Source organism: Carassius carassius, chromosome 12 (assembly GCF_963082965.1).
Source record: "Carassius carassius chromosome 12, fCarCar2.1, whole genome shotgun sequence".
NCBI classification, from domain to species: Eukaryota; Metazoa; Chordata; class Actinopteri; order Cypriniformes; family Cyprinidae; genus Carassius; species Carassius carassius.
Genome location: NC_081766.1, coordinates 4,242,788 through 4,265,114, shown reverse-complemented (window position 1 = coordinate 4,265,114; position 22,327 = coordinate 4,242,788). Strand labels below are relative to the sequence as shown.

Below are 22,327 nucleotides of genomic sequence, written 5' to 3'. Positions count from 1 at the left end.
TGATTAATAAAATGGCCATTTTGCAGAGCAACCCTGTCTCTTTAATGGGTGTCTGTTGGCGTGTGCATAGGAAAGAACTGGCATTGATTATATAGTTTTAAACGCAACCAACATTTAAATGTGACATTTCAAATGTTTCCAGTGAACTGTACACTGTAAAATGACTCCGTGAGTTAGCTGACATTAGACAAGCCAAGCCAAGGCTTATTTACTCCAAGTCACCTTCATTTTTGTAGTGCTTTATACAATAGAGACAGACATTTAACAGGAAAGTAACATAATTAATAATGATTTTAAAAGGGATAGTTCTCCCAAACATGACAATTCTGTCATCATTTATTCACCCTCCACTTGTTCCAAACCTGTATTAATTTCTTTCTTATGCTTAACACAAAATAATATATTCTGAAGGATATGTCAAAAACCACAGAGCTGGCGGTAGCTATCGACTTTAATACTATTTTTTATTTTTTATTTATTTAGGTGGTCCCACATAGCGTTTGATTTGGCTGGCCATGACAAATATTCATTTCTAATTAATTTTTATTTATTTATTTATTTATTTTTGCATTAAATTGTAGAGAACTTTGTAAATGTAAATATTTTTATGCATGGACAATGTATAGAAGACTTGTACAAAATCTCGATAAACTCATTAATTAATTTTAATTAATTAATCAAATAATGTATGCCTTTATGACAAAGTCCGTTGTCCTCTTGAAACTAGTTTACATTAAATTAATTACATTTGACTGTTAAAATGAGAAAATCACTCTGAATGGCCGAATTCTAGTCCCACCTTAAGCGTTGACTGGATGCGCGTCCCCGTGAGCAGTGCGCGGCAGTGAGATCATGCGAGAGTCCACGCGGCTGAAAAGTAGGTTAGCACTTAGCAGGATAGAGTGAGAGGAGAGGGAGGACGACGACGACGACGATTCATACCGCGTCGAGAGCGACTTTAGTTTTTTGTAACCGAAGCGCAACAGTAGACCTTACCTTGCGAATTTACTTTGAGGAGCTCTCTTATAATTTTTTTCCTAATAATGCTGACATTCGGAGCTGAAAAGTTTCATTTAGGTAGCTGTCTTATGTTATCTACTTAGTCCGAACAATATTACTCCGCACCCCATAAACTTTGGAGAATCAAGAAACCGCGGTCAAAATGAGAGGTAAGATATTCGGAGCACTGTATAACATTGAACTATTACGCCGACTTTGCATGTTGCTTTTAAAACGCACTTTAAACAGTTTTTTTAAGCAAATATATATAGAAATGTGTGCACGTATGTTTTTATGCACTGCTTTCCTGTCACAGTCGCCACTCGACCACTTGTTACTCTGAAACGTTTTTGCCGTTCCATTATTTGTCAAACGATACAGTGATTCGTTGTAAGATGTAAAAATGTGTCAAAATCACGACTGGTCGTGATTCTGGCATGTTTAAAAGGTTTGTTTTTTTACGTAATGAGAGTCAAATTAGTGGAATGTTTTTTTCTGTATCGAGTAATAATATATCCTCTGAAAATATAAACACTACACGTATTTGGTGAATAAAATGTGGTGACGCTTGCAGTCACTTTAATAAACTTTAATGTTTCTGTAAACACGACTTGTTGTGAGTTAAACCCTCGTTTTATGCGGTTCTTGCGATATTTTGTTGAGTGTAAATGTTGGAGATGGAGGTGTCGGCTGCGTGTTGTTGTTTTCGCAGGGCAGCATGGCCGGCTGTGTGTGTGAGAGCAGCGCTCGAACCTGCTGTTCTACTGACCTAGTTATGTCACTGAGCATTACACAGCATTCACAGCAGGGACTGAGGGAGAGATAGAGCGCGAGCGAGGGGAGGCGCTTTGCTGGAGTCTTGCAGACACATGCGGTCTGTTGGTGATGATGGCCACCGCCTTTGCCTTCCATCATGAACTTGAGTTTGAACTTGAACTCCGATCTTGATCTAGAGTCTAGACAATAAGCAAACTCACCTATTAATGTAACAAATGCGTGCATAATAGTGACTTTCTATAAATTCTTGTCGATAAACACACGTTTTCATTATGCATGAATATAATATGCAAAAATTAAACGCATGGTTGCGTGAATTTAAAATCTTTTATTCTATTTACATTTTATATTATACCGAAAAATGTGATGGATTTAATTACATATAAAATTAATTAAAAATGTAGTTATTACATGGAAATGTTTATTGTATTATATATTATTTATTTTATAAAAAAAATTATTGAGAACTCCAAAACTCTGACAGATTATTTCTCAGCAGCAAATATTTATGTATAATGATGATAAAATACATAACACATTGCTTTTCCAGACAGTTTCCACTCTGTACTTTCTTTCCTCTCACATAGTGGAATTATTTAAATTCTGGATCAAAGCGTTTATTCGTTTAGAATTAAATATGTAATTAAATGATTATAAGCACCACTCTGCACATTCTCTTTTTTTTCTTTTCTTTTTTTTTATGTGAAAATGTAATTCATTCATTCTTTAAAATATATTATAAAATAAAATGAACAAATTCTGTCTCTGCTTGCAAAATCTTAACAAAACAGACTTATTTAGCTTTAGATTCTTGGCTTCTTCTTATTCTTCACCTGGGTTTGAGTAAATTTCAAATCCTAATCATTGTTCTTTTTAATTTAACTAATGATCCAAACTCTTTGCCTGTAAGCTCAAAGTGATTATGTGTCTCTCTTTTTGCTTGCTCTCTGAACAAATGTTTAAGGCAATTGCAGGCGTACATGTCCGGACATACTGTTGTGAGGTGGGGTTGTGTTTAAATATACACAGCGTGGCTCATGTTCACAGGCCAGCTGAGGACAGGAAGGCTGTAGCAGGTTATGTTCTCTATTGAAAAAGAGCAGATCTGCACTTTGTCAGGAATATTTATTTGTATAAATCCTGGAAGTTTTGCGTGGTCTGTTTTGTGTCATGGATCATTATGTAACTCACATCCTCTCTGTTCTAATAATAAGGCTTCATTTTTATTTAGTCAACACTAAAATTACGATAATCGTTTCATATTAAAGAAAACACACACAGACTAATACATACAGAAAAGAAGCTGTTTTCCCATTTAGAGCCATTAGATGAGTGGATCTTATTTTATAGCATTACCGTTTTCCTCTCCTACTGTTTAGTTTGGTATCAGTGCACCTTTTAAAGTGAACATGACTTGAATGACCTTGGTTTCATGACAACCAGACAGCAGAAACCAAAAGTGACTTACTGACACACTGACCGGCCGTCTTACCAGAAACTAGAGTGTAATTCTGGTCTATCTGCATAAAGTTATCAGGATTTCATATTGCTTGAGCGAGACCCGGGGATGTGTTATGTAAAATAGGTGAGGTGTTAAATCATTGCTCTTTACTCTGGCCTACATATGCCAACCATGTGACCAGAAACGCTTCTTCTCATCACTGTGACAAGACAGACACATCATTGAGAGAAAATTCATTTGTGATTAGTAACATGGCTACACCTTATTATATGCAGTTTAGTCAAAAATGAAAAATGATACACAACTGTCTACATTTAAAAGGTTGTTCTTGTGAAATTTGTTGGGTCAGTGGCTCCTTTTGCATTATGCTCTTCTCCTTAATCTAATCTGCCGTCTTGTTATGTCACCAAGTTAGACTTTACTGCTTAACACAGTATTCTTTTCTCAAAGCTGGATTACATTACCTGTACCTTAACACAGATAACAGCCGCTGCCACTTAAAGTGCATTTGAACCTTTTTCCTGAATCGCCATGCACATAAAAAACATTCTTCATCTGTCTTTATTTTTTGTTTATTGTCCATTATATCACACAGATGGCATTTAGAAAGTAAGAGGCTGTGGAAACTAAAGGATCATGATCCCTCAGTGATGCTAATATGAAACAGATGAGTACGTTAGATATTTTTAGGTCAGGATTCCTCATGAAGTGCAATGGAAACTCTTCAAGAATCACTTTTAAATGTTTAACTGTTTTTAAATGGCTAATGTAGTAGGTTTAATAGAAAAGACCCATGTTGTTTTTTTATTGAATTTATACAATTATTGTATAATAATTTATATATACATATATGTAAATTATATGTATGTATGTATATATACACACACATACACACACACACACGTTATTTTAAATGGACAGGTTTTAAATAGAAATTTTTTTAAAAAAAAAAGCGCCTCTGGAAAAGGCTCTCAGCTAATCAGATTCAAGAACCAGAAAGAACTGTTGTGTGTACATTATATATATATATATATATATATATATATATATATATGTACGTTTTATATATACATATATATATATACAGTACAGACCAAAAGTTTGGACACACCTTCTCATTCAAAGAGTTTTCTTTATTTTCATGACTATGAAAATTGTAGAGTCACACTGAAGGCATCAAAACTATGAATTAACACATGTGGAATTATATACATAACAAAAAAGTGTGAAACAACTGAAAATATGTCATATTGTAGGTTCTTCAAAGTAGCCACCTTTTGCTTTGATTACTGCTTTGCACACTCTTGGTATTCTCTTGATGAGCTTCAAGAGGTAGTCACCTGAAATTGTCTTCCAACAGTCTTGAAGGAGTTCCCCGAGAGATGCTTAGCACTTGTTTGCCCTTTTGCCTTCTGTCTGCGGTCCAGCTCACCCCTAAACCATCTGGATTGGGTTCAGGTCCGGTGACTGTGGAGGCCAGGTCATCTGGCGCAGCACCCCATCACTCTCCTTCTTGGTCAAATAGCCCTTGATGCCTTCAGTGTGACTCTACAATTTTCATAGTCATGAAAATAAAGAAAACTCTTTGAATGAGAAGGTGTGTCCAAACTTTTGGTCTGTACTGTATATATATATATATATATATATATATATACAGTACAGACCAAAAGTTTGGAAACATTACTATTTTTAATGTTTTTGAAAGAAGTTTCTTCTGCTCATCAAGCCTGCATTTATTTGATCAAAAATTCAGAAAAAACAGTAATATTGTGAAATATTATTACAACTTAAAATAATAGTTTTCTATTTGAATATAGAAAAAAAAATGTATTCCTGTGATGCAAAGCTGAATTTTCAGCATCATTACTCCAGCCTTCAGTGTCACATGTAACATCCAGTCTATCACATGATCATTTAGAAATCATTCTAATATTCTGATTTATTATGAGTGTTGGAAACAGTTCTGCTGTCTAATATATTTGATGAATAAAAGGTTAAAAAGAACTGCATTTATTCAAAAAAAAAAAAAAAAAAAATATATATATATATATATATATATATATATATATTCTAATAATATATTTTCTTTAATATCACTTTTTAACAATTTAACACATCCTTGCTGAATAAAAGTATTGATATTATTTAAAAAAAAGAAAGAAAAAAATTACTGACCCCAAATTACTGACCAGTAGTGTATATTGTTTTACTAAATATTTATATTTTAAAAACATAGCTTCTTTTTCTTTTTTACTTTTTATTCATCAAAGTATCCTAAAAAAGTATCACATGTTCTGAAAAAATATTAAGCAGCAGAACTGTTTCCAACTTTGATAATGAATCATCATATTAGAATGATTTCTAAAGGATCATGTGATAATGATCCTAAAAATTCAGCTTTACATCACAGAAATAAATGATAATTTAAAGTATAATAAATTTAAAAACAATTATTTTAAATTGTAATAATATATCACAATATTAAATTTTTTCTGTATTTTTGATCAAATAAATGCAGGCTTGATGAGCAGAAGAAACTTCTTTCAAAAACATTAAAAATAGTAATGTTTCCAAACTTTTGGTCTGTACTGTATATACACACACACACACACACATACATACACACAGACATATTGTGTGTTAATGCACTTTTTTGGGTTACACGTGTATAATTAAATGTATAAAATAATGTCATAATAAAAGGTCAAATGTCAAAAAAGTAATTCCTTCTCATCGAAACCAGCTCCACCTTAACAAAGAAAAGGGAAAGGCCTATTTAAAATTACATGCGTGAAGATCCGCCCACAGCTGCCCTCCCCTTTTCACTGAGAAAGTATGTCAGTAGGACAGCGAGTCCACATGGGCATTCAGCCAAGCTGAATTGAGCGACACTGAGTTGGTCAATCACAGACACATCTGCCCAAACTTAAACCAATAGGCTTTGAGAAGTGGCAGGGAGGTGGAACATCTGCATTATTAGACTGAGCAGCCCTGAATGGCGTGTTTGTGGAATGTTTGCAGACGAAGGTTATATAACACTACAGAGAGCGGTACGGGAGGGGCACCCAAGGGCTTACAGATTTTCCATTGCATGCCACAGTGTATCTTGGTCATTGCTTTCAGCTGACAGAGCTAGAAAGACAAAATGGAGGATGTTTTTTTCCTACATATCGTGTTTTTGCTAGCTTAGTTTATTCCATTCCACCACTATATGCAAAATATGAAAAAAGCTAATTATTGTATAATAATTGTTACTATCACAAAACAAATGTATTTTTTTCATTCAGTGATTTATTAATTCTATGTAAGAAAGTTCATTTTATATATATATATATATATAATCTTCACATTGATAAAAAAAAGTGTATAAAAATGTCAAGCATCAATTTCCCATATATATATATATATATATATATATATATATAATATGGCAAATTGATGCTTGACATTTTTATACAATTTTTTTATCAATGTGAAGATTTTAGGTCAAACATTTATCATTAAATATATAAAAACACATTTCTTTATTTAGTTCAATTATTTTTCCATTTATTAATAAAAAAAATTTATTTAGTATTTGTCAAAAATTAAAAGCATGGTTACATATAAAAAACATAAATGTAATATAAATATAAAAATATTAGTGCTGTTAATCATGATTAATTGCATCCGAAATATACTGTGTGTGTGTGTGTGTGTGTATTTATATAAACATATGAATATACAGTACACACATTATGTAAACAAACTTTTATTTTGGATGCAACTAATGGTGATTAATTGTTTGACAGCACAAAACAATCTGTTATTACATAATAATTGTGTATGTGTAATTGTTATCACAGAGCTATTTATTTATTTAGTTTATTATTTTTTATTTATTCATTTATGTAGTTTTTTAATAAATAAATGTTTGCATGTATAAAAACAAATATAATTAAATATGAAAATACGTTTTATTGCATAATAATTGATATAATATTTTTTTATCACTTTTATAAAAAAAATTTAATTCAATAATTATATACTTATTTATAAACTTTATACTTAAATGTATACAATTTAATATGGGTTTTATATCTGTCGGCATGTTTGCCAGGTATCTAGTTTCTAAAAGTCACTACACTTTGTTCCACTGATCATATGAATCGTATCAAGGTCTCATAATAAACCCTTCAGTCAGAAAATCAATCCTCTGGCTATTTCTGTCCTTCATGCCATGCAGAGCGTGAGAGATCTCTCTCTATCCGACTGTAATCTTCATTGGTTGATATTTTTTGTGGTGTATGTCAGAATCAGAAAGAGCTTTATTGCCAAGTGTGTGTACCCACAGAAGGAATCTGTTTTGGTGACAGAAACTTTCAGAGCATCGATGACAAGTCAAAAGTGTGTAACAAAATAAAAATAAGTGGGTTAAAATTAATATGTAAAAACAATACACAATTGACAAAAAGACAGTATGTTGTATGTACTGATGTGCCATACAGAAATCATGCAAGGAAATGTGGATAGATGTATGATATATTTAAGAGTAAGTTCATCCAAAAATGAACATTATGTCCTTAATAACTCACCCTCATGTCGTTCCATACCAGTGAGACCGACGTTCATCTTCGGAACACAGTTTAAGATATTTTAGATTTAGTCCGAGAGCTCTCAGTCCCTCCATTGAAGCTGTGTGTACGGTATACTGTCCGTGTCCAGAAAGGTAAGAAAAACATCATCAAAGTAGTCCATGTGACATCAGAGGGTCAGTTAGAATTTGTTGAAGCATTGAAAATACATTTTGGTTTTAAAATAACAAAAATTACGCCTTTATTCAGCATTACTGAATGAGTAAGTTCAGTTCAAAAAGGAAGTGGGCTGGGTGTGAGGGGTACAGAATGATTATGCCAGCCCTTTTACTCACTCTGGATGAATACAGTTCTTTTTGCAAATGTGCTTTTCTTTGTGTATCATGGAATCATCTTCCTTTTAATTCTTAAAACAATGTTTGTTTTTTGTTTTTGTTTTTTCAGCTCAAATTGAGGTTATACCATGTAAAATCTGTGGTGACAAATCCTCTGGGATTCACTATGGTGTTATTACATGTGAAGGGTGCAAGGTAAGAATTTTGCCTTAATACCCTAATGATTATAATATCATATTTTCTTTTTTTCTTATCCTAGATGTGCACTTTCAAATTTACCCTTTTGTGCTCTGTCCCTCCTTATGTTTTACCCAGATGTTATTTGTATGCATCTGTTTTCTGGGTCAGTATATATGACTTTATGTTCATCATGTGGCACCAGGGTACACCTATGAAAGCTGCACCTGATATTAATAACCATGCTGAGGTAACCATGTTTCTGTTTTACAGGGGTTTTTCCGCCGCAGCCAGCAGAACAATGCCATGTACTCGTGTTCGCGGCAGAGGAACTGTCAGATCGACCGAACCAACAGGAACCGCTGCCAACACTGCCGCCTGCAGAAGTGCCTGGCACTCGGCATGAGCCGTGATGGTGAGCCCAACGAAAACTGAATATTAGGAACCATGACTCAGATATTAGTACTATATGAGGAGAGGCAGGGTCAAAGGCAGCTGGGGGGGACTTCATGTCAACAATTATGATTTTTGCAACTACATGGTATTATTCAGTCACAATTTGAGCCTGATTTGATGATCCTAATGTGAAAATGTGTGCATTATCTCATTAAAAACAAAAACCTGTGTCATCATATATTTTATTTATGGATGGTCTTAAATCAGGACTTAATGGTTTATGTATCAGATGACACAAATAATTTTCTTTGGTTTAATGATTCAGTGTAATAGAATTACAGTAGAAGTGTGAATTTAAGACCCCATATATATTGAAGATAAATTAAGAGCAATTTATTTTCACCCTAGAAATAGAATACATCTATTTATTTATATAAACTTCTGTACTGTATATTTGTGTGAGATATTTATTTGAGAAAATATATTTTGAACAAAACAAAAGTGCTATTTGGCTATTTTTTAACAAACATGTAACAATTATATTATACTAATTATTAGTGTTTTTTATAAATACAATTATTTATAGCATTAATATTTAGCAAATAACAAAAAATACAACTAAACAGTCATAAATACAGTAATAAATATACAATACTGATAAGTATGTTTGGGGTTGGCAATGTTTTTGAAAGAAACCTCTTATACCAACCAGGGCTTCATATATTTAATCAAAAATACAGTAAAATTTATAATATTGTAAATAAGTTTTGTAAGTTTTGTATTTCCATTTTCAAAACTAAATGCTCATTTTTCATTATTAATATGCAGTCATTCTAATAGGCTGATTTGCTGATCAAGAAGCATATATATATTTATATTTATTTTTTATCAATTAAAAAAAAAAAAAAAAAAAAAAATATATATATATATATATATATATAAAATTATCAATTAAAAAAAAAATATTTTTATGGATCCTTTTTCTCATGATTCTTTAATGAATAGAAATTTTAAAAGAACAGTATATATTTGAGATGGAAATCTTTATTTCAAATGGAAATTATACATGCCTTTGCTGCAACTTTTGATCAGTTTTTGCATTCTTACTGAATAAAATATTACATTTCTTCAAAATGAATAAATAAATAAAATCAGATCTTAAACTTCTGTAAATAAATGCTATATATAATGTAAATTATACTAAGTGAATATGCAATACTTTTTCTTTCTGTAGCGGTGAAGTTTGGCCGGATGTCAAAGAAACAGCGGGACAGCCTGTACGCAGAGGTGCAGCGGCACCAGCAGCTGTCTCGGGACTGCCTGGCGGGTTTGGGTGGTGGTCTGGCATCAGATGACCGTGAAGAGACGGGTGAAGACATCACACACAGTCGGCCGTACAGCAGTGGTGGTTCTAGCTCTAACCTCAGTGACCTGGACGACATCGCCACACTGCCTGAAGGTTTGCTGTTTGACCTGCCTCTCACCCCAGAGGAGGCTTGCGAGTACTGCTCTCTGGAGATGCTCGGGGTCGGCGGAGGGTCCGGGAGTGCTGGAAGTGGAAGTTCGTCCAATCAGAGCTCTCCAGAGCCCAGCACAGTGGATTTGGCGGAATTGAAGCATGAGTATATTGTACCGGAAAACAGTCTTCTTACACACTCTTTCCTGGGATCTCTACCAGACAACTGCTCTCTACATGACATAGGTGAGCTGTCATTAGAGATTTTCATTTTGTGATCTTGTCCTTTATTCATTTGAATCATTATGCTAATATGACAAGGATAAGATACTAGGGCTGTCACTTTTGTGAAAAAAATCATTTTCTTTTTTTAAGACATAAGTGTTCATTGAATCGATCGTAAATCGATTTTCCATGTCTAAAAAAAAGACGTTTCCTTTTTCAACGTCAAATAACAGACGAACGTAGAGAGAGCGCTGGAAACGCACAAGTCAGCAATATTTTTTACTTATTGGCATGAAGTTTCGTGCAGAATAACAAACAGCAACAGGAGTGCAACATTCTCAAAAAAATATATATATGCAGAGGGGACAGCTGCCATAACAAAAGAAAAACATCACTGCAGGCTTCAACCCGGCTGCATTTATGATTTAGGCAATTCAAAAATCTCCAAGATTATTTTAAATAATGATTCAATCCATTTCAAACAACTGTTCAAAAATGAAACTTTAAATGGACTTGAGAACAAGCTATGTGTGTTTTTTTATTGAACGTAACCGACACTTAGGCTAGGTGACACTTGGCAGGCATAATCAAATGTGCAAAAAGGCTAGGGCCATTACAAATTTATTGGACAGGAAAATAAGTCGATCAACATTTTCGGGGTCCAGAGCAGAGCGTTTTTTTAATTCACTTTTTATTATGTCCAGCTGTTGAGAAGACGCGCTCTGACCGCACTGATGTCCCAGGGACACTCAGGTACAGCTGCGCAAGGTGGGGGTCAATTTTCCTCCACAAAGCCGGTCGCTGTCAGCTTGCAATGTTCCTTTTCATAACTCAGAATCTCCTGTAACTAGATGCGCGAATGAGGCGAATTCGTGTCTACCGCGCCGCGAGACATCCAGACATCTTTACATTGACTTAACATTGCAATCATTCCTTCCAGACGCTCGATTCGTGTTTGGTGTGAACGCAGCATAAGAGGTCGCTTTCGACGTCACTGGGTCTTATAGGCGCGTAAAAATTTCTGGTATTTTCTGTCTAGCTTTCGCAACGTATGCTGCACTTTCGGAATTCTTTATTTTCTTTTTCTGCTTGTTTGTGAGTTTTGTTACATCTATATTTTTAAATTGTTTAATTCTTTTAAAATTAATAGTGTACATATTTGGTTAAAATCGATTCCCTATTTTCATTTTCGAAACTTTTTTTGGTTGGTCCGATCGATTATGCAATCGATTTTCGAACTAAAAGTGACAGCCCTATAAGATACTGACATTATTTTAATAATAATTTTCCTCCAAATGTTTATTACTATAATACAATGAAAATCCTCTTGTGCAGGCACAAATTATTTTTTTTAAATAAAATTTAATAAAATTTTAGAAAAGAGATTTAGCTAAATTTTATATAAAAATATAGATAATTGTGTAATATAATATAATAAAAATGCAATTATCTATCTATTGTGTGTGCATGTATGTATATATATATATATATATATATATATATATATATATATGTATATATGTATATATATATATATATATGTATATTTGTTATAAATTATAGATAAATAGAACTATAGACAGATTTATGTATCTGTCTATAAATCTGTATATGTTAATCTACTTATAGTGTATAATTTACATATAACATTTATTTTATAATATATTTTTAGATACGTATTATATATATATATATATAGTTATTTTTATAGATTATATAATTGTCTATATATATATATATATATATATATATATATGTGTGTGTGTGTGTGTGTGTGTGTTTAATAACAATTAGTACTTTTAATATCTATCTAAAGGTATATCTATATAACATATTTTATACTATTTGTTTGTTATATCTGTTTTTTTTATATTTATTAATATCTAGATAGACCGATACTAAAGACAAATGTGTCAATGTGTTGAATATCTGTTTAGAGCGAATCACTCAAAATGTAGTGAAGTCTCACCTGGAGACGAGTCAGTGCACCACAGAAGAGCTGAAAAAACTCACCTGGAACCTCTACACTCCTGAAGAAACCCGCAGCTTTCAGCTCAAGGTACACCCCATCATTATATCAGACAAATACATAAACAGATAGTCAATCATGTGATTTGTGTCTCTTTGTTAACGGATGTATTAACACTCTCGGTGCATTCAGTCTACAGAATGGATGTGGCAGCAGTGTGCCCTGCAAATTACAAACGCCATCCAGTATGTCGTGGAGTTCGCTAAACGCATCTCTGGATTCATGGACCTCTGCCAGAATGACCAGATCATCCTGCTCAAAGCAGGTCAGTGCTGCATTTGTCTCACACGGATTACAGATGGTTAATCCCAGATTATACAACAGATTTCTCACTCGCATCACCTTATCCACTCAATGCCATGATGTGGCATTTCTGATGTGGCCCTGGGCGGCCTTTCAATCTCTTTATTAGTTTAATCACATTTAGTAATGTTCTAACACCATTCAAGAACACTCTGAGTTTCATGAGCATCATCTTTCATGCTACATCTAGGATACTCTGAGAGCAGATATTGACATGATGTAATTCAGATAATGACGAATGCAAACACACCCACAAATTTGCACAAGGCGTTGTTCAGTCATGCAGAATGTTTGGTTGTGAAGGATGCATAGTGATCCACACTATGGGATCTTATTTCTGCCACCGAATAAAAAATAAGAAAGGCAATTGTGTCTTATTTTTTCACTTTTTTTTCATCTCACAATTCTGACTTTTTTTCTGAAACATGAGATATAAACTCAGAATTATGAAATTTCTTCTCAGAATTGTGAGGATAAAAAAGTCTGAATTTGTAGATTTTAATTGAAAAAAAAAAGCTTCCATACCAAACACCTGAAATAATTATTTTTAAAATAACTGTGCTCGACTGCACTGTATTTGGATATATGTCTGGATAGAATACACTTATTCATTATTTTACCATCAATCGATGGTTTTCTGCTTCCAGAGTTGATAAAAATCTACATAGATGCAATACAAAAACTTAATGCTCATGCAAAAGTGATATTTCCTAACATATAGTGGCTGGTTAAGATCGATTGTACATGGTTACATAAAAAAAGTGAATTTTATGTCAGAATGATGTCCAAAAGATGCACAACTGTTTCATGAATTCACCCCACAGGATTCAGTTCATGTTTTTCTGTGTTCAATTTTATTCTTGATACTTGCACTAATGCTTGTCTCCTCTTGTGTTTGTTTCTCCAACATTCTGTCTACTTCTACTCTTTGTGCTTACCGTATGAAAAAAACACTTCACTAAATAAAACTCCTTTTTCTTAACGTTATTTGAAACAATCACAAACACAATGACTTTTCATTTTGATAATGTTCAATTTTCTCAAAAAAAACTACTCTTCTTTCTTTCTTTCTTTCTTTCTTTCTTTCTTTCTTTCTTTTCTTTCTTCTATCTTTCTCTTTCTGTTTTTCCTTTTGTCTCTGTCCTCTGTCTTTTCTGTTCCCCCCACCATCACGTTTTTTGGCCACTCTCTTTCTCTCTATTACTTTTCCAGGATGTCTGGAAATCCTGTTGATTCGAATGTGCCGTGCTTACAACTCTTCAAATAACACAATGTTTTTTGATGGCAAGTTCGCCAGTCCTCAGCTCTTCAAAGCTCTTGGTGAGTGTCCTGATATGTAAAGAATATAATGCATTTTAATGGTTACTATTTCAAAAGTATACAGTATAAGTGGTAACACTTGAAGCCTTTGTTTAATTCATCATGAAGATATTCATAATATACATTGTAATACATTATATCTTTTCCTAAATAATTGTATCTAATGTTAAAATGCATTATAACATTTGAAGGTTTGTTTGTCACATGTTTTAATGCATTATACTTCATAAAAGTGCAACAGTGAATAGATAAGTATTATAATGTATAATAACTATGGTTACAGCTACTCATGAAATCATTCAATGCATTATTAGGTGCATTACAAGGCATAATTAATGCATTAAAACCTTTTTTAACAAAGCATTATATATAAAGGCTTTAAGTAAAGCGTAAACAGAATAGCTATGGTTGATTTAAATGTGCAATATATAACACATTCATACTGGGTTCAGGCATCTCATAATTTAATGCACTCAGTTTTACTTTCCAGATGCAAACTAGAGTTCCAGATGCAAACTCAGAATAGCATGCTAACATACTACGTTATTATTTATGTGAATATATATATAATGTGAAACTGTTTGTTAAAAAATAGTAGGCAGTATTCAGTTCTCTACTATTCCACATCAAACACATCCTCTTTACCTTATAATGAAAAACACCAGCAGCTCTTAAGAGCAAGAGCAGAGGCGTCATGAATCAATAAGCCACAAGAGCTAATGGGTTTTTAACCCAGTTAGTGAATACAAGCGATGCTCGAGTGAGTAATAGCTCATCAAAGTTAAATGGATGCATTGCAGAAAGCACTCTCGTCACATAATATATCAAATACAAACCTTTATCTTTGAAAGAAGTTGCTAGAATTATTTTTAGATTGTACCACATATTTTTATTAGCTTTTTTCAAATTGTATATGTTTAAAGCATGAAATGAAATTCATCCTATCTATTTTTTGAATGCATGTTACAGATTTTGTGAACAATTAATCCAAGCCATTTTAAATTGATTTTTTAAACGATTTTGTAATGTTTAATTAAAATATCATAATTGTCTTCTGAAAATAACATATATTTAGTGATACTTCTGTTTCATCACAACTTTAAATGCGTTGTTAATGTTATGATAAAATGCACAATACAAACATAGAAGCCAACTATGATATTCATGATAAAGCAATGCTTAAAACTGTGTTATTCTCACAAATAACCTAAAGCTTTGTACCCAGAACTAGGGCTGCACAATGTGTCGTTTAAGCATCGATATCGTGATGAACAAATCCATGATAGTCACATCGCAGGATGTGTGATGTAGGCTGTCGTAGTTGATCCGTTATTCATTAACTGTACGGGCCAGCTGCTCCCCGGCCCGTGACGAATGTGATTCGCGGAGGGCGAGAGAGAGAGAGAGAGAGCGCACGCGAGAGAGAGAGAGCCGTCTTCAAACAACACGAGCGCTGTCTTGCTCTCTCTCCCTCGCGCATATTAATCAATTGACACGATGGTGTCGATGTTTAAATCATTTAAAATGAGAATGTAAGTGTGCTGACCCCATTTTTTTTAAAGAAAAAATTAGATTAGATTTCATATCGCAATATATATCGAAGAAAAATGAAATATCGCAATGTCATTTTTCCCAATATCGTGCAGCCCTACCCAGAACATCTTATAATTTCCTTCATAATTATTGGAACCCAGTAGATCCATTAAATAATTTCATGCTGAATAAAATCAGATTCTGTGCAAGTTAAGGCCCTCAATGGAAATGTAATTTGTTTCTTCGTCTTTAGCATGGTAACCAGCATGTACATATCTTTGTAGGGTGTGATGACCTGGTGAACGCTGTCTTTGAATTGGCTAAAAGTCTGAGCCGTCTTCAGCTGAGTGAGGAGGAAATGGCTTTATTCAGCGCTGCGGTCCTGCTGGCTCCAGGTCAGAATCTCACACACGTCTGCTACCAATTTAGAGATTCGTTCCCTGAAGCAAAGGTTTATAAAGCTGCTTTTATAGGCTTCCGGAAAAAAATATAATATGTGCTATACTCAGACTTGCACACAAGAATAAAAAACCCCTCTGCTCTGTGTTTGTGTGGCACTCAGATCGCCCGTGGTTGACAGAGTCTCAGCAGGTGCAGAAGCTCCAGGAGAAGGTTTACGTGGCTCTTCAGCACAGCCTGCACATGAACAGAGCCACTATCGAGAAACTGGATAAGGTGACGAACCATACACACAGAGCACTTTACAGATATACAGTTGAACTTCAAGAATATTTAAGAAAAAGAAATACAATTATTAAAGCACTAATATTATGAATCAACCAAGGAGAGTAACAAAACGTTCTCATTCAATTAATTTCAAGTCCTAAAATAATTTGTGATTTAGTGAGTTATTAAATTAAACTGATTTGTGAATCAACTGTTTTCAATTTTGATAATAATAAATGTTTCTTGAGCAGTAGATCAGCATATGAGAATGATTTCTGAAGGATCATGTGACACTGAAGACTGGAGTAATGATGCTGAAAATACAGCTTTGCATCACAGGAATAAATTACATTTTAAAACAGATTTCAAATAGAAGAGGTTAGAAAATAGAAATTTTCATAATATCACTGTTACGTGTGGCTGTAGTATTAATCACACGACAAAGGAGTAGAGTCCAAGGAAGTAATTTTAATAAATCCACAGGGAGAACAGAACAACCACATGGGCACAAAACATCCAACATCATTAATACAGGACAAAGAAACAGAGGAGAACACAGCGTCCTCACGCCGAACAGTCCAATGGAGGAGGTTGGGTGGGGGTTCAGGAGGAGGATGAGGCGCAGGCGAAGGGCAGGCAAAAGGGAGATGACACAGTCCATAGAGCCAGGACAGAGTAGACCCTGGGAGAAGCCAGGTGGAGATCGAGACTGCAGCCAGGACTGCGGCCCACCATGGAGTCGCTAGAGGGGAGGAGCCATGGTGGAGGTAGGGCTGGCGACACCAGGGGGTCGTCTGACGGAGATGGAGCTGAGGAAAGGAGCCCAGGATGGAGACGGAGAGCCGCAGAGCCAGGGTGACATCGAGGTTCTGGAGGGCCAAGGTGGAGCAGACAGCTGGTGCAAACAAGGCAGAGGCGGGTATCCGGAAAAACACGTTGGAGCCAGAGGGACGGTGGAGCGATTGGGATGACATTCAGCGGTGGAGATCAGGGAGCTAGGAGCCAAGGAGGAGATGGGTCAAAGGGCCGAGGTGGAGTCCAGGACTCAGAGGCCGGAGGTGGAGATAGGGGACCCTTACGCCAAGGTAGAGCTGGAGACTGGCAGACCCGAGGCGAATCAGAGAGCCTGGATGTTGCTGACTGACGGTGAGCTGAGAGACAGCAGAGACAGGGCTGAGGAACTGGCTGGTTTTAGGAGAGGAAGTGGGGGAGAGAGGCTGGGAGGGAACAGGGGAATAGGAGCTGGGCAGAACCAGCAGAGACTCCCCAAACCAGTCTATTAAATCCACACAATAAATATCTTTTAGTTTCTTCATAATATCCAGAGGCCAGTTGCAGCTCATCCTCGGCGGCGGGCGTGTGGGTGGGAATTCCCTCCAAGCAGTTGATGTCCAGTATTAAACCCAAGGCGATACACTGTGTTGTCGGCTCACGCACCTGGTCAGATGTGCCTTGAGGCTCTGGCTCCAGGGCGATGATCCGCACTGTCGCTCTTGTTTGGGATAGCTTGTTGATCGTGGCGTGCTCTGGCTCTCCGTCTGCGGTGGGCTCAGGCAGACGCTCTGTATAGCTTGATGGTGATGGCTGGCTGGGCTCTGGATTGGGAGTGGGGCTGGAGATGTCCTCGGTGGGACAGATCCATTATTCTCCAGCACCTACTCCACAAATGCACAAATTCTTGAGGACCTTCTACGTGCAGGATAGCACAGAACCAAAAATCTTACAATCTTCCCGGGCCACTTACTGTGCATTTTCTATTAAGTCAGCCTCGCCCCGGGAAGGGGTTGAGATTTACCAGGTTGATAAAGTCCCTTATGTGGTCCTCAAGGGAGCAATCTACCTGTTCCAGGCATAGGAGTTGAACTGTTGGCAGATCCATCAGGAAGGAAGGAGAAAAATAAATAAATAGAAAAATATAAACTGAAATCACTGCAAATCTTAACTTTTGCCCTATATTATATTACATGTGGCTGTAGTAATGAAGGAGTGGAGTCCAAGGAAGTAACAGGGAGAACAGAACATCCACATGGGCACAAAACATCCAACATCATACAAAACTGAGGAGAACACAGGGCTTAAAGTTTATTGAGTTTATTGACAACTAAGAGAATAGATCAACCAGGAAACTCAGGAAAACAGGAATTCAAAAACTTGAACTGCAGACTTGTTACAATCACATTTTTACTGTATTTTTGATTTAATATAAAAGATTATAAAATAAAGACTTCTTGTGTGGCCCCTAAAATTTTGAACAGTAGTATAACTTCTGTTCCACTGTTTGGTTGATTTGCTACTACTAAATAGCCATGCAAAAGACATCCAGTAGTTTTAGTTTGTTGGCTGAAGTGTCTATCTATTGTGTTTTGCAGATGGTGTCCAAACTACCGCAGATGAAGTCCATCTGTAACCTGCATATTGACAAGCTGGAGTTCTTCCATCTGGTTCACCCGGAAACAGCCTACAGCTTCCCGCCTCTGTACAGGGAAGTGTTTGGCAGTGAGATCAACTTCCCTGACTCCACCAACAGTTAGAGAGAGTGGGGGAAAAGAGGGAGATAGTGAGGGAGGGAATGACAGAGTGTGAAGGGGAAATTACGAGTGAGTGTTAAGGAAAGAGATGCCATTACATGTAAAAACAGCATTTCAACGAACACATTTGAAAAACCTCCAGGGAGAATCCTCAGTCTGTTGCAGCACTATTAGCATACACACACACACACAATACACTACAAACATACACCCTTAACCTGCTGCGCATACACTCATACACAAACATAAGGGCCAACAAAATATTTCAGATTCGACCACACACAAAACATTTTCATTCATAATGGGATTATTCCTGGAGTTGCGCTCTCAAATCCATTTTTATTTCATGGAAAATATATTTTGTGTACAGATGTATGCTTGCAAAGGCTTTAGTCCCAACTTGATGTCTAAGCATGGCACTATTGCTTCTGCATCTGTACACAGAGATATTTAAAGAAGTTTTATAAGAGGTCATATCATTTTAAGAATTTAACAGGATAAAACTCTTCCACATGAACATTCAGGAGAGCACAACACTACAACAAACTAGGTGACGTCACCCGTTATTCCCTGCCGAATCACTCTAAAAGCACTAATATCACATTGTTTCCTCCCTCTCCCCTCACTTTTTCGCCCTCAGACAAATCATGAATGTATCCCAAAAGCACTTATTTTGATTTGAGACCGAATGTACACAATGCACTTTTGGTCATGCGTTATGCTTTATGAGACTTTATGACGATCCACTTGGAAAAACAAAACAAACAAAAAAACTGATGTGCCCATATTGTTTATTAAAAATGAAGGGACCAATGTTACCGGTACTACTGGAACATTCCACATTAAATACAAGTCAAGCTCATTTCTCCGTTTAAAATATCTATATTTTTAATTGTTTAATTTAATAATAATCATTAGTAATCAATAATAAATAATTTTGAAAATAATATATTTAGAAAAAATGTTTTCAAAAATATTTTCAATCATCTCTGAAAACGAACAAGTATTGACAGAAATGCACTTATAGAGGAAGCCTTTGGGGCAGCTGTACAGTTATAAAACAGCTGTTCATAACCTTAGAGTTCATAACTGTGTCTGATAGCATCTGAGTTTAACTTGTATTTAACCTTGAATATTCCTTTACAGATATTTAAACAAACCAGGTTTTAGTCATCCACCTGGTAATCAGAATAAGCATGCAGTCATAGCCAAACATTTGTGAACAACTTGTTTTGTTACAATAACACAACAGCAACCACACAATCCTCACTTTAACAGTTATTTACATGACCTCATACCTCATATTCAGCAGAATTTGTCACAATTAGTACAGTATTAGACTCTAGTAAACAACTTCTAAATGCAACAGTGTTTAGCATTAACACGTAATTATATGCAAAATGTATTCAACAATTCTTCTATATAAAGGGTTTGCAAATTATGGCATGACTATAAAGAATAGAGTGCATTAGTGTCCATACAATTTTTCAGCAGTGTTAGTTTTGGAAGAATTTTTTTTTACCCCGAAGTGATTTTGTCTTTGTTAAAGTGTTTCAAGCCATGAGCCAAACCAAAAAGCTACAGGGAGAATTACTACATAACATAATCTTTTAGCTGAAGCAAAAAAAGGGGCAAAAACACAGGTACAAGATTGTATTAATGTATTTAGTGAGGATTAAAACTACAAACCCATGAAGCACTGCGACTGACAATCAATTTAATGATGGTGAAATACAAAACGATTAATTAAAAGTTTTGGATTGAATCAGTAGAAACAGTATATTTAAGTTTATTTCATAATATGCACTTACATACATAAATATTTAAGTATTTTGACTCATGTCATTTGCGTTCCCTGCAAGCTCTTTTGCTGAGATTTGTTGGGTGCGACTGATTGGTGTAATTGTCTGCACAGCATCATGGGTAATAGTTCTCATTACAAATTCCACTGTTAAATAAAACTGTCCACTATTTTAAACATAAGCTGAAATGAAAAAAATTGGTTGTAACAAAATAATATACAATCAATTAACAACCTTGCCGCTCCAAAACAGTTTTTACTTCCAGAACCAGACTGCTGGCAAATATTTGACACAGTTGTTCCACCCACACATGCTCTTGTTTGCTCAGGCACATTTTGACAGTGTTTGGTGCTGCACCTTATTTTTTTATTTAATTATTATAATTTTTTTATGCAATGAGAAACCTCAGTCCCACATCCCCTTCCCTTGTAAATGCCACTTTAGAATAAGAAACAGTTAAATGTTCATTTAATTTATATGGACATTTCTAAAAGATTATTTTGAATAGGAATGTTAATAAATTAGTATATTTAGTCAAGAAAGAGAAAGAAAGGTGGAGCAGGAAGAGAGATAGAAATTTTTAAAAATGAAAAAGCCAGGACTTTCATCAGCTGGCTTTTGAGTGCCTCCAGCATGTGCATGGGAATACTGGATCCAAAAGATGAACTGGCATGAATTTTGTTCCGGAACTGCCCTCCACAAGTGACTTGGATGAAACGCCTACAGGAGACGGACAGTTATTCTGAGCCAGGCTGGATGGCTTTTTGACATTTTTCTCTGGGACACACACAGAGCTGGGATGACCTTGATGACCCCAGTCTCACGTTATGAGAACCTTCCTCGTATGGGATCACCTGTCTGATGGTCTTCAGATGCTAAAGCATTTTCACAAATCGAACGAAAAGAACAAGAGAAATAGAGATTCAATCAAAGCTCAGTCCAGCAGGTTTCAGGTACAGATGCAACTCGTGGCCAGTGTGGTTTCTGTTGTATTATTTTGTAAATTGTTGATTGTATCTCCTTTTGTCCATTTCTGTGACCTGGATCGCATTCTTCCATCGTATTTTCCATACTCATGCACCAAAACATTGCTTCGACAGAGTTCTCCACTACTCCTTTGAGTCAAGGTTGATGGAATTGTTTATAGTACTACTATATATACTACACAACTGGTTTTAAGCGCTTCAGATGAACGAATGAGCTTGTATTTTGTATGAAAGATAAAATATGGTCTTGTATCTCGGTTTTTAATGAACAAAAGGAAATCTGTCTTCTTTTTGTGTGCCCAACATTACAACCTCTCACGTCAAGGAGTGTAGCCTGCATTTGTTTAAGGATGAGAAGTATGGGAATTCTGTCTGTGTAATGTATTTTTAAATGTGTTGTTTTGATAATCCCCATCTCTAGGCCTTTGATGCATGGCTTCCTGTTAAAACGAAATTGTGTTTGTCTCATTCGGTCACCCTTTAAAGCAGTTTCTGTGGTTTCATGTTTATTTCATTTTTGTAGAAGAAATGTTTCTGCTCTGTGTGTTTCACACACACACACACACACACACACACACACACACACACAAAGATTTATTCTCAGGAAGATGACTGGTCTCTCTCTCACCAGTATCCTCTGCCGACTACACACACACACATATAACGCACACATACACACTTTGCACCGAATAGGAGACCTGTATTCTTGATCACTGTGTCCTGTAGCTATATTAAAAAAAAAAAATTATATATGTATAT

General features: G+C 35.3%; 1 protein-coding gene across 2 annotated transcripts; it reads left to right on the top strand.

Moving 5' to 3' along the window:
- The first annotated feature begins 898 nt into the window (after positions 1-898).
- LOC132154542 (nuclear receptor ROR-beta-like) lies at positions 899-22,080 on the top strand. 2 transcript variants are annotated; one of them, XM_059563137.1, is made up of 10 exons: positions 899-1,169; positions 8,257-8,342; positions 8,598-8,739; positions 9,955-10,422; positions 12,339-12,460; positions 12,563-12,695; positions 13,946-14,053; positions 15,871-15,981; positions 16,149-16,261; positions 16,736-16,950. In XM_059563137.1, exons 1-10 carry the CDS (start codon positions 1,163-1,165, stop codon positions 16,868-16,870), a joined length of 1,425 nt encoding a protein of 474 aa, XP_059419120.1. In that variant the 5' UTR covers positions 899-1,162; the 3' UTR covers positions 16,871-16,950. The 2 variants fall into 2 exon arrangements, with proteins under 2 accessions (XP_059419120.1, XP_059419119.1); XM_059563136.1 differs by lacking the exon at positions 16,736-16,950 and adding an exon at positions 18,622-22,080 and having other exon boundaries at positions 901-1,169.
- The last annotated feature ends 247 nt before the right edge of the window (positions 22,081-22,327 follow it).

Excerpts from the sequence above, each read along its gene's own strand:
- LOC132154542 (XM_059563136.1), top strand. Across the intron at positions 10,423-12,338 it reads CTGCTCTCTACATGACATAG|AGCGAATCACTCAAAATGTA; the intron begins GTGAGCTGTCAT and ends ATATCTGTTTAG. Across the intron at positions 12,696-13,945 it reads GATCATCCTGCTCAAAGCAG|GATGTCTGGAAATCCTGTTG; the intron begins GTCAGTGCTGCA and ends TTACTTTTCCAG.